At 39.5% G+C, this 12600-nt stretch overlaps 1 protein-coding gene across 2 annotated transcripts in view; it reads right to left on the bottom strand.

Moving 5' to 3' along the window:
- The window catches only part of MED12L (mediator complex subunit 12L), a 154228-nt gene that overhangs the window by 25472 nt on the left and 116156 nt on the right, over positions 1 to 12600 (bottom strand). For both annotated transcript variants that reach the window (XM_064457797.1, XM_064457798.1), the window contains exons 22-30: positions 12222 to 12363; positions 11233 to 11353; positions 10413 to 10514; positions 8582 to 8695; positions 5122 to 5321; positions 4382 to 4570; positions 3332 to 3406; positions 3020 to 3210; positions 2531 to 2692 (exon numbers count right to left, since the gene is read on the bottom strand). In XM_064457797.1, the coding sequence (XP_064313867.1) occupies positions 2531 to 2692; positions 3020 to 3210; positions 3332 to 3406; positions 4382 to 4570; positions 5122 to 5321; positions 8582 to 8695; positions 10413 to 10514; positions 11233 to 11353; positions 12222 to 12363 (1296 nt within the window). The remainder of the gene's footprint in view (positions 1 to 2530; positions 2693 to 3019; positions 3211 to 3331; positions 3407 to 4381; positions 4571 to 5121; positions 5322 to 8581; positions 8696 to 10412; positions 10515 to 11232; positions 11354 to 12221; positions 12364 to 12600) is intronic.

Raw genomic sequence — 12600 nt, 5'->3', positions numbered from 1 at the left:
CTGCATCTATGTCTGTTTCTGTTTTAGTAAATTAAAGCCTTGCCAGATGAATTAAAAGAATATGCACCAGCCTGTAAAAGTGCACATATTATGCATGTCATTACTGAGAACCCACCTAGCTCAGGGCATTGAATGACCAAGAATTGCATGGACACTTGAAGGCCTGACTCAGAAACAGAACATGTTATTTTAAGACTGCTTGGATTAACCAGGGATATAATTTTAGTGGAGATTAGGCAGCTAAAGTTTCTAATCCATGCCAGTGTTCTGAAATGAATCCCAAGTAACTTTCTTGTACACGCACTGATTAGAATGACAACTGCCTAAATTCCACTAAAATTCCAACATGGGCCTGGTGTCATTAAACTGAGGTGCAACTTTATCTGGTTGTAGGAGACATGCCATAAGCAATCCATAAGCAAGGGCTTTCAGATTTTTTTGTATCCATTATAAACATAAAATTAATACAAACTGAAAGAAATACATGAAGATGACTTTGGAAATACAACATGTGAAGTAGAAGAGAAGTTAAAAATGTCAGCAAAGGTATTTGAGTAACAGCTTATGCAATGATTTTCCCAGTTTTAGGTATATAAGCGCCTTGAAATTACATGCATCTGTAAACATAACATAGATACATAGCCACACATACACATGTGTATTTATTACAAGCATTCATTTCAACAGTTATCTTAATTTGGCATTTAACTTGACTTCAACAATTTAAGTGACAGACAGTATAAAGGATAGCAAAATCCCAAGGTCCCATAAAAGGAGCAAAATAGAAAGTCTGCATTTTCAGTAGAAAGCCATGTTAAACAGTGATTTTTCAGATTTTAGGAACAACATTGCAGGAACACCTCTTCATTCCCTCATTAATGTCCATTTTAAAAAATTACAGTTTGCAAGACAGTTACTCTTGCAATTGCTATCCCTGCTACACAAAGCAGACTTTGAAAAAAGAAATACAGATCTTGTATATGAAATATAAGATTTCATACTTTCCCATACTTTCATTGGTTTTGTCACTCACAGAGTAGTAAAGTTTGTTTTCAATCAAGAAGAGATTGAAAAGCTTCAAAAAGCACACAAGGAAGTAATTTATTGTTACAAGTAGAACAACTTTGTAAATGCTTTTACTTCTGCGCATAGGAACCACTGTAAAGGAAGGGCTTGACAGTTTCTATAGCCTTTTTATTTTGGCTTTAAAAGGGGCTTGGTTTGGATTTTCTACACTACAGCAATCCCATAGGAAAAGAAACAGAAGACGGGGAGAGGCTCCATATTCCCTTGTACTGATGCAAGTAGCAAGAGAGACAGTGAACAATGGAAAAGTGCTGAAATGCTCAGAAACACCTAAAAAAGAGATCAGGAAAGCAAGATGTCTTTTTTATCTAACAACAGATCAAGCAAGTATTACAAATGACTTAGAAGGACTAGGAAGAGATGGATTCATAAAGCTAATACAAATTGTACTTAACTCAAAAACTGAACATGGCAAACAGAACTTCTACAAGTTGATATATCACGTAAGCAGCTCATTAAAGAAACAGCCCAATTGAACTAGGAGGGTCCAGCATAACACAGAGTAATGGGCATACTGCAATTATGATGGAAAGAAAAAAATTAGATCTAATCTTAAAGGGAAAATAAGCTAGGTGGAAGAGGCTGGTAAACAGCAGTAGATTTAAAAGGCTCCACAGAATTTAATGACAACGGTAAGTCAAAGTCAATACGTGCAACACAGGTTTACAAAAGTACTACGAAGTGGCAAAGCCCAGTTATTGGTCCCACGCTCAGGGAAAGTGTGCTGCATGAACAACACCAAACGTGATCAAAAAGACAACACACGTAACACCTAAGAACAACAAACTTATGGTGGGACCATAAACAACAATCAAATACCACAAGCCTTTAAGAAGTGACTTGCTTTTTTGAACAACTCTACTTTGGAAGAACTTCACGAAAATAAAGATGGTTGGTATTTGAAACTAAGAGACCTTCTTGTAAATAGTACTCACTGTAATTTCTACCATAACTCTAAGAAAGTACAAAGAAATTATAGGCACTGTGGAAGAATATATTACTAAAGAAAAATCAATAGCCACTAAATCATTAAAATTCTCATGCGTTTGGAAAGCTAGAGATGAGCTTAAGCTTAATTCTCAACAGGAATTAAGTGACATCTTATGAAAATTATGAGATCTTAATGGCAAGAAGGTGACCTACTGCCATAGAAGGGAAGAGGCAACAAGCCCTCTGACTATGCTTTTAAATCTCTAACATTTCTCATCACCAAGCTGCAGAATAGCCACTGGAAGATGTGGTACAAAGCTTTCATATTTCTTTCTCTGAAACCAATGGTATTTCTTCAGACTAAATGAAACCTCAACCCTGTTTGGGGCTGAGTACTTTTTGCTCCATAGAAGTGAACAAAAAAGGTTTTGTGAAGCCAAAATCCAGTCCTCTGTATACTCCTCCTCCAAAAATACCTTTCAGCTCTGTGTACACTGAATTCCCAAGGTCATACCTTTTTTGTTTCTGTCTATCTCTTTCCTTCTTAGAGGATGACCCCAAATGCTGACCCTTCTCCAGCTCCTCTCCCGCAGCTTTCAAGACCCTACCTTGAACTGAGGTAGGCAGTTTAGCAATCAAAGGAGCCACCAGCCACACTCCTCGCCGCTCAGAGGAACTAGAAGTAGAACAAACTTATTTCAGCCAAAATACCCTCATAGTTTTGCAAGCAGTATTAGCTGTTATAAGACTGAACTGCTTTAATAAAGCAGTTGACACAATGCGTCTGGAGTAACTACTGTGGACTGAGCAGCCACAATTTCTGGTTTCCAGAAAATTTAAGAATAGCAATTATTTTTACTGTTAAACAAAAGTAAACAGAATTAACTTTCAGGTAACTCATTTCTGAACAGTCCTGTTTCAAGTGCAAAAAAGTCTAGGCAATCTACACAAAATTAAGCATCATGTTGGCTAAAATAATTAAAAAGGTGCTACAAAAAAATACCTTAGGAATGTCTTTTTACCATTCTGTCTTGTATTACTTGTGTCAGCATTTCCAACAGAGTTTGGACTGAAGAGGCCTATACCAGAGTTAGAAGAGTTATTGTTTAGATCAGCGGATTGCTGAAACACCTCTATTGTCGCCTTTGCAATATTATCCAACAAGCTGTTCATTTCAGCCACAGACCCAGAACCCTACAGTAAAACATAAGTAAACTAGCACATTCATGGTATGTTTGCTCATGGACTACGTTAAAATTTAACATACTTTTTGCATTAAATATTTAGATAAGAAACTTTGAAAACAAATACTCACAGGCTCCTTCATGCACTGCTTGATCATTAGTTGCAGCTCTAACCACGACTGCCGGAGAGTCCACTGATCTAAGTTCTAGGTAAGAATTAACATTTTAAATACATGTGTCAACACATTACAAGTCTGAAGAAAAAAATAAATCTCATAACTGAATACATTACATGCAAAAGCCTCATCTTATAAGCAGCTCATCACAGTCACTGAGCTTTCTACTAGTCTAATGATATCTCAAAATATCAGACCTATTAAACAATATACGTTAACTTACACATCTTTGCAGCTAATATTGTTACTCAATACTTTTAACTGTGCATTCTGAATAAAAATCTCACTCTCTGCAAAACCTGAGTTTAGTTACACGTGAACATGGAAAACATAATTCGCTCTTTCATTAGTAATTACATTAATCCATAGCACTGCCATCCAAGTGGGCATGTCTGCATTTAGCACAAGGCCATCTAGACACGATGAAAGTTAACACAGCAGCTGAAGTGATTATTGTGCAGGACACTGATCACTATTTGTGCTGGTCCAGATATTGCTGACTTGATACATCACAGGTCTAGTCAAAGAAAATCCATTTTGTAGTTTAAGAAATGAAGTGTCCCTAATGCAGCTGAGTTTGAAGAAACAATTAGTTTAGGACTATCCTGAGGGCATTTGAGCCTTTTCCATGGAGTAGGAGTGTCTTTCACCACAGTACTGTCACAGAGCCCTACTGAGACAGTAGACATCTCCACCTAAGCAGCCCTAAAAGCAGCTCTCTTTTCAGTGGCTTCCTAATGACTGACAACTATGAACAGCAATGATGAGCGTGCCGCACACTTGTTTCCCCATAATGGTGGATTCAAAAGTAAGGAAATACCAGAAGTCACACTATAAAACATTCACCACAGAGACTGGGGATCCTGAGCGCGTACAATCTTTGAAGAACCTAATGCTTGATTGCACAAGGAACTGCAAATCAATGTCACTTGGTGGTGCTGCTGAATGACAGGCTAAGAGTCAGCGCACCACAGGTAGTTTTCCACCTTTTCCCCACTGCATTACCTGAAGTATGCGTTTGATATGCTGCCTCTGAGGGTTGTCACCCTCGGTGCATTCTTTAATACCATGAGGATAGCAGATAAGTTGAAGGAGTTTCTGTGCTTGTTTGTTTGAAAGAACGGGATCCAAAATAAGATCTTTGTCTGTGCACAGCCTCTCAGGTTCTTTTAAACAGTGCTCTCCAACCCATTCCTGTAAGTAATCAGATAACAGATTCACAAGATAGTTTCAAGGCAATATTAACTTTTGGTAAGCTAAACTGAAAAGTGGTTTTTCCATATGCAAATCTTGAAGTGAACTCTGGTTCATGAAACATGCGAGATTAGAAATGTCTTCTGTCATTCAGTACCACCTGGAGGTGTAAGACTGTTAAAAAGTTTTCCAAAAGTCATTTCTTCTATACTTTGGAAGCAACTTTGCAATAAAACAAACGCCAATGCAGAAGCACTTTGAGCAGACAGCTGATGGAGTGGTCCTACTGTCTTCAAAGTGCTTGAGATTCAGGTAGGAAAAACACCTCAATTCTGATAGCGCGTAGGGGATGCTAATAACTAACAAAAGCAATTTTCCCCCCCAATAACATACTAATCCGTGTACAAATCGTCCAAATTGGGAAACCCAAACAAAACTCAAATATTGAAATATTTCAACATTCATTTTGCACCAAAATATATGTTGTACTTTAAAAAAAAAAATAACATTGTTTCTCCAAATGAAGAGAGAAGAGTAGTTTTAGAGATTACCTGCTGGCAAATTGTTCTTAGCACATATCTAGCATACTCGCTCAAACTAGCAGTTTCTATGGAAACACCTTTTCCACATGATTTCAAAGTGTGAGAGGAACCCCAGATTTCATCCTCATTGAGTTCATCTAATAAGCCTCTCATATGGAAGTCTTCACTCTTCAAGGAGCTGACATTGTTGCTGCCAATTTCAGCATCACCTGTACAGCAGAAGCACAGAAGCACAGGGTGAACTTTTACCCAAGCCCCTGTGCCTCCAGACCGCTTAAATGCCAAGGGACGTCTTCGGAGGCACAGGCCAGCTGAGGAGTAAAGCAGGAGCGAGGCAGTCGTATTCAAAAAGGGCAGCACTGACTCTGAAAATCACCATGGTCGAAGTATTGGCCACTTGTTTCATTTTGCATAGCATCTTTTTAATGGATATTACAGAGGTAGGAAAAAGTTTATACGAATCAAACACAAATAAAGCCACTATGTGCTTGACAGGAAAAGGTCAGTGAGTGCATGGAATTGCTTTGGCAGATAAGGAAGGGTTGGGTTACTCGCCCTTCTCAGATATCCTTTTCCAAGTCTTCTCTCTTACTTTGATTTATTAACACACCCTACATCAAGAGACGACGATTGAGCAGTGGCCTCTTAGTGCACCTTACTATGAACTTCTTGACAAGAGAGATTGATCTTCCTGGAATGGAAAAGAGCAGAGCACGCTGCGGGAGCCTGGAAGACACTGGTGAGCCCCTCTTCTCTGCAAGGCACGGGCACAGCTCTACAACCACCATCTACCTGAAACTAATGGGTGTGACCGGAGGAGCAAGGAAAAATACTTTGGACACAAAAAAATCAAACCTGTAGCAGTTCACATTTTATGTGTTTACAGGCCTGAAACCTTAGACAAGGCAGAAGATGCAACTACATCATGTAATAGCAGGGGAAAATAGCCCACACTGTGGCACATAATAATACCCTAGAGCCTGCAAAGCCATCTAGGAGCATGCATGACAACAGCCTGCATGAGAAGCAGGCTAACATAGCCTAATATTTTAAGTCTGCAGAAATTCCTGTGGATCTTAACTGATAGACCACATATGATAGTCATTCCTTAGAAAACCCCTCATTCTACTGTCAAGATCAACAACTAACATGACATCACAAGGTTAAATGGCTTGCTTCAGCCACTCAAACACACATGCATTCACACCAGGGCCTCTGGTTACACATATGCTGGGATTTTTTGCTAAAATCTGCAACTACCAGCAAAATATTTCAAACTACTGCACCAAGGATACTGACAAGCCTTTCAGCAGCTGTGACCACATCCCCACACTACTACACATTTACACAGAGTGCTCAAAACACCATGGTGCACTAGGTCCTCCTGCACAGTCAGTTTTTCCATCACTGTTTCTGTTTTCCCCAGTACTGCATTACCTTGGACAAAAAAAAAAGAGGATTTAGTAGAGTGACTGCTAAGAAAAATAGGCAATGCCAGTCCCCCACCCTGGTCTGTGCTGCTTTAGAGTTACTCCACAGCATACAATCATTTTTTTAAATAAAGACTGAACTTTATTTAAATCTATCAAAAACAAAGCCCTGACTTGCTATGACAGAGAGTACCTGCCGGTGGGTGGCAGTGATGGCTGTGACCTGACAGCACATGTTTCATCCCTGACCCCTCAGCCTGCTCTGCACAGCCAGCCCAGCAGGCTCACCCAGCTCTCCACTATGGCAAGCACGCTCCTGCCCCGATCCCCTCTGCATGGTCCATTGCAGCACAAGGAATCAACTCCTTACAGAGAGGGGAGAGGCTAGATAAACAGGGTTGTCGCTTGTGAGACAGAAGAGAAATGATTTTTAAGTAGGCCAATAGCAAAACAGTAGAACATACCCTGAGAAGTGAAAGCAGTTATAATCCCTCTGTTCCCCCAAATCCAGGCAAATCCAAAAACCCCTGTACCATCAACCCAACGGCTGGTGGAGCAGACAACATCAAGCCCTGCAGAACTCAAAGTCCGGGACAAGGTCATCGCAAAGAGTGTGAGAAACAAGCTGGTGGATGTCTGTGCCCAACGCACATGAACAGATGGCAGCAGCAAACAGCCCATCCATACCCTGTCTCCACTCAAGTACCTTATGAGCTTGTGAGCGTAGCCATATCAAGCCCAAATCTGTACCCATGAAGGACAAGAGGGAAGAACCTGGCAGGCAAAGAATACAATGAAGAGATTGATACCAAGCCACACATGAAGCTAAAGCCACACTAGAACACTTTCATAAAACTTGTGAAGACATTTGACACACCCTAGAGCAGCTGACTGCAGCACCATCTTTCATTGTGGGTAGCTATTACTTTTTTCTAACATAGATTTCTACTCACAAAGCTTCCTCAGCATAGAGCTGCAACAGCTACCATGTTTCTATTGCTTTTCCTCTACAAATCAAGTACAACTTTTAAATAACTAATACAGGGTGCCAAGAAGAGACATCTCCAAATACAACCTTTTAAGTATAGGAGGGGATGTACTGCGATGTGAAGGCACAAATAAACTGTGCGTCTGATTTTTCCTCTGTACCACCTTGCACCAGACCCTATCCAAACCACAACCCTGCACAGAGATGAAATAAGTGTTCATGCTACACACCATTAATGAAGAAAAATAGCAAATCTCAGCACTCTGAATAGCAAGAGAACATAGATAATGGCCATAAATGTATTTCAAACTCACTCTCAAATCCATCAGTCCATCCCAGATAGGCAACACCTTTCCCAATGGTGTCACATTGCTAAGAATTATGGGGTTTTTAAGACAATTCTGAGACGCTGGACAACAGAGGATATAATAATGGCACTCTAGCTCGAGGTATACCCCTGTGGGTATGTCCACATCTGGAAGATCTTGCTTGTTTAACTGGACATTTACTTAGCTCAAAAAATACACATCACCATAGGTCACAAGAGCTTTAACTGAACTTAAGCCAAACCAAAGCTCTGAGACAGTTATTTGTTTGGAAAAATAACACACGTGTCGTTCGTGGAGTGTTGCTTAGTAGCAATTCTTTTGCAACTTCCACAATGACAGACACACATGATTTGTGGTAAAACACAGAAGAAGGTGGGAAAAATTATCTGAGACCATATTTCCTCTCCATATTTGAGAGGGACTCGCCTGAGTTTGAAATGTACTGGGACTTGGTGGCGGGGGCATGGGTCAAAATGTGAAAAAGTCACATCTGCTTAAAGCCTTATCAGCTGAGGCTGACTCACCGGAGAAAAATTCTGTATCTTGACCTGTGGGGGAAACGCTACTCACATGCTACAGCAGCACAGACAGCATCCACGTTTTTCTCCTATCGTCAGGGTTTTCCTTTCCCAGGAGCATTCCCAGGGAAGTGAACTAGCACGATCTGTTTTTTACCCAAACACTAGAACAAAACCATTAGACATGACTCTTCATAGTCTTACCAAGCATCAAAATTGCTTTTAAGACTGCAAACACAGCTCCCACTTCTATACTGTTGTGAGCAGCAGCCAAGAGGTGACGATCACAAGAAGAACGAATTCCAGGAAATAATTTCCCTATGGAAAGAAGAGTAAATCTTGTAGAAAATGGTTTTTATTTACCAACTAAAGTTTCCTTTGTACAAAATCCTCTTCACCTAAAATAGCTATAGAAGTACAATAATTGAATGAAGAACTGAATTTTCTGAAATTGAAACTGAAGGCCAACAGGTAAGTCATTAAAATCAACCAAGATACATGGTTATGATGTATTAATAACAAAATAAGCTATGACCACTCAAACAGAAAAAGGAGCCTGTCATTTCACAGTGTCCATGTAAATAGTGAATTTAACCACAAGACACTGAAGTGTATTTTGGTTTTGACCTCACAGATTTAGGAAATTACTTCCCTCACCTAGTCTTCATAACAACTGAGGCAAAATTAATTAATATAAATGCCTGTTACACAGTTAAGCTGAATTCTGCAGCTCAGAAGCAGACTGCAAAAAAGTCAGTGAGTGCTTTGCCTAGCTTGAAGGAGACGATAGAGTGAAAGGGAGGGAGAAAAGAAGGATGAATCTACTGCCTTTCTGACATGGTTAACTGTGCCATATGTAAGAGAGGTCTGTAACATGGTCACATTTTATTTGATTTTTACTACTTCTTAGAGTTCAGACATGATTCTTCCTATCTATTCAAATCTATTTTAATTTCTAGGGAACCCTGGAAATATGTAACATATTTCTGTTACTCAGACGGTATTCTTCACAGCTCTTACTTATTTTGCTTGAATAAGCAACAAAAGCTCATTCATTTCTGGTCAAAAAAGAAACTATTACTTTTACACAGCAGAATTTGACACCACTTAAAAGCTGAAAAAAATTTTTTCTTTCAATTTCATTTTCCCATACAAATAGTCTTGTCATCAAATTTGATGAAATACTTATAAGTCAAAACACCCGTTATTTCCAGTCTTGTTTCCTTTTAATTGTTAGGTGCTTGTTCCTTGCTCTTTTCCTTCCTCTTTTGGTCTGTGGCAAACATACACAGGTCAGACCACAGAGTATTAAAATTTAAAAGGGAAGAGAACTGCTTTAATATATCCTGAGAACTAACTTCCTCATGTTTCTTCTGTTGGACTAGATGCTTTATTATTCCCAATTTAAAATCACATTTAATTTCAATTTACATGCAAGGCTACCAAACTGCAAGATGCGTATACCCCTATTAGTTTCTCTGTCACTGTGAGATGACCCACTACAGGAGCTGTCACTGCCCCAACAGTACTTAGTACGAAGGAAGGTGGGGGACTGTCAATCGTACCACCATAACAAATAGCAGCACCGGCACAAAAACATTAGTAATAGGTCCCAGGCTCACATGACTGTTTCAATGAAATTCCAAACCAAAATGAGAACTGTCAGGACAGAACCGTTCTTCTAAATGTATTCCTCTTTGCTGAAGTGTACACAGATGCTGTGTTAAAACTTATTTTCTTTTTGAAGATGTACTATTAATATGGCTGAGTCTTATGTCAGCATTATGCCACACCTGGGTGGCCAGGTGTTGACAATGAGTAAGTTTCAGCAAATTTCTAGAGTTTTACATCCATATAAAACATTTCCCAAACAAGAATAGTATGTATCAACCTCTCACTAGTGAAACACCTGTAATTTTAAACAGGCTATCACTTCTATTTGCACTATGCATATTTTCACACATGAAATCTGAAGCAATCAAAACCCATCTGGTTCACTTTCTGAAATGGAAGGACCAGGCACCGTGCAACTTACCTGTTCCCTGGGGAAAGATGCAGACCTGGGGTGTCCTGAAGAGGTGCAGGAGTAGCCGACAGGTCATCCTCGCCCCAGGCTCAGCATCTGGATCTCCACAGGCTACGGAAGATGGGATGTGGACATAAGGCATCTGCCTAGGACCTTACAAGTCACAGTGGCAGGCCTGGAAATGTTCTACCTCACAGCCCCATTTTAAATGGGAATACAATAATTTCATCAATGAGAATCAGCATTTATGGCCTTGAGTCATTAAAAACCAGGAAAAATAGTATGATTTTTGGTAAGCAAGAGACCTAATTAATGGCAGAAAAGAATACATGGTTAAAATGGCTTTTGATAGTCAAAGCAGAAATAAGAAACACAAATCCAAGCAGAAAGTGAAAAGAAATGTGTGAAGTGGCCAACAAAGAGGACCACAGCTACAGGCCTCCAGGGCTGGAGGCGAAGACGACGAGGTCAGAAAGAAAATGGCAATGTCAGGCAGACTGATGCCAGGCAACACATACTCTGAGTAGACCTGGCAGACACTGAAGCACATAGCATAGAGCAGAAGAGTTGTAAGCAGAAGGTGAGGCCGCATAACAGAAGGGGACAGTGTGCTGTCAGCAACTCTGATACCACTTGTCACATGTGGGTTCTCTGATCTAACTCGGCATTGCTCCTTTTGGGAACTGCACAGACACACACGCGGCAATGCACAATAGGTGGCATTCCATACAAGAATGCAGTTCAGAACACACTACTTATTCAACCAATGGAGATTTCTTAAGAAGTCTTAAGTTTTTCATTTTACATTATTCTCTTGGTATTTTCTTACCAGCTGCAAGAAGAGAAGGCAGTGCAACATGCTGAACTACATCCTCCAGAGAAAAGCACTGCCGGGCGATCAATATAGCAATGAAAGTGGCCAGGGAATCATGGAATGAAAGATCGCTCACCTTGAAGGAAAAACATTGCAAGGCTTCAAATAACAGCACACATACCACGGCCACAATTATTAAGGAATTAACTAGAAAAATAAACAGTAAAATGTGTAAACATAAGCAATTGTCTCTACATTTTAACGCATTTCCCAAACTTTTATGGCAAATACTGATAGCTCTTAACTTAATTTTAACAAACACCTATTTCAAATACCACAAATTAATTCTGAAATAAAAAACATCAGTCTTAGAAAAACCAGAGAAAATTTTATCATTCTATAAAAATTGATAACATCAATACTTATTCCTTAGGTTCAGGACAAGCATACACCCCCCGAGTACACAGCTTCAATCTGTTCCTAAAGGCATAGGTAATCAAACTACAGATAAATATATCTGGAATCAGATATTGGATAACATTAGTCACCATAATCCTTCTGACTTAACAGAACTACAGTAACTTACACCAGATGAGTAAGGAACAGAAAAGTGTACCACCCCTCCTACAACCTAAAGACCAACACTGAAACAAGATCTTGAAAATAGAGATACTTATTTGCACATCCATCAGCATTTTAGAAAAAGTATACGGACGTGCCTGCTCCTTTCAAAGAGCACCTCTGATATTCCGATTCATTCTGTAATAAAGAAAAAAAATTTACAAAAAGAAAACTCTAAACTCTGCCCAAAGTCTATATTAACCCTGAAGATGTAGGAAAGAATAAAAATCAATTGGGAATCTCATTAAAAGCCTTGAGAACTCAAATGGATACAGGATTAAATTTGTGCTCAGCATTTTGTACTGAACGGAAACTATACTATACTTCTAAGTGCACCCTAAGCAAATAGGTTTAACAGGTACTTCAGAAGATATTGAACTTACATCCACACTGCAGAGCAGATCATTGAAACCCCAGACATGGTTTGAAGAGCAGCAAAGAGCTTTTACAACGCCTAACCACTCCGAGCTAAGCACTGTGCAGCACGCCGTCAGCTCTGCACAAAGGTTTGCTATGTCATTAATCCTAGGAAAGAAGAGAAAAACTAATACAGAAGCAAGATATTTTGTAAACAATAAATATTTAGGTCAAAGCAGATCAGTGCTTGGCAGAAGAACTGGTGTTTCCTTACTTATGTCCAAATGTGATTTATGCTACTGTACATATAACCTAGTGTTACTCAGCTGTGGACAACTGGAGCATCCGGAGAAAACCCAGTATGTGACTTGTACCCCATAACCCCATCCAATCTACAGTAGCATA

The sequence above is a fragment of the Phalacrocorax carbo genome, chromosome 7, assembly GCF_963921805.1.
Source record: "Phalacrocorax carbo chromosome 7, bPhaCar2.1, whole genome shotgun sequence".
NCBI lineage: Eukaryota > Metazoa > Chordata > Aves > Suliformes > Phalacrocoracidae > Phalacrocorax > Phalacrocorax carbo.
Note: the sequence above shows the minus strand (reverse complement) of the source record. Positions and strands in the feature narration are given on the sequence as shown.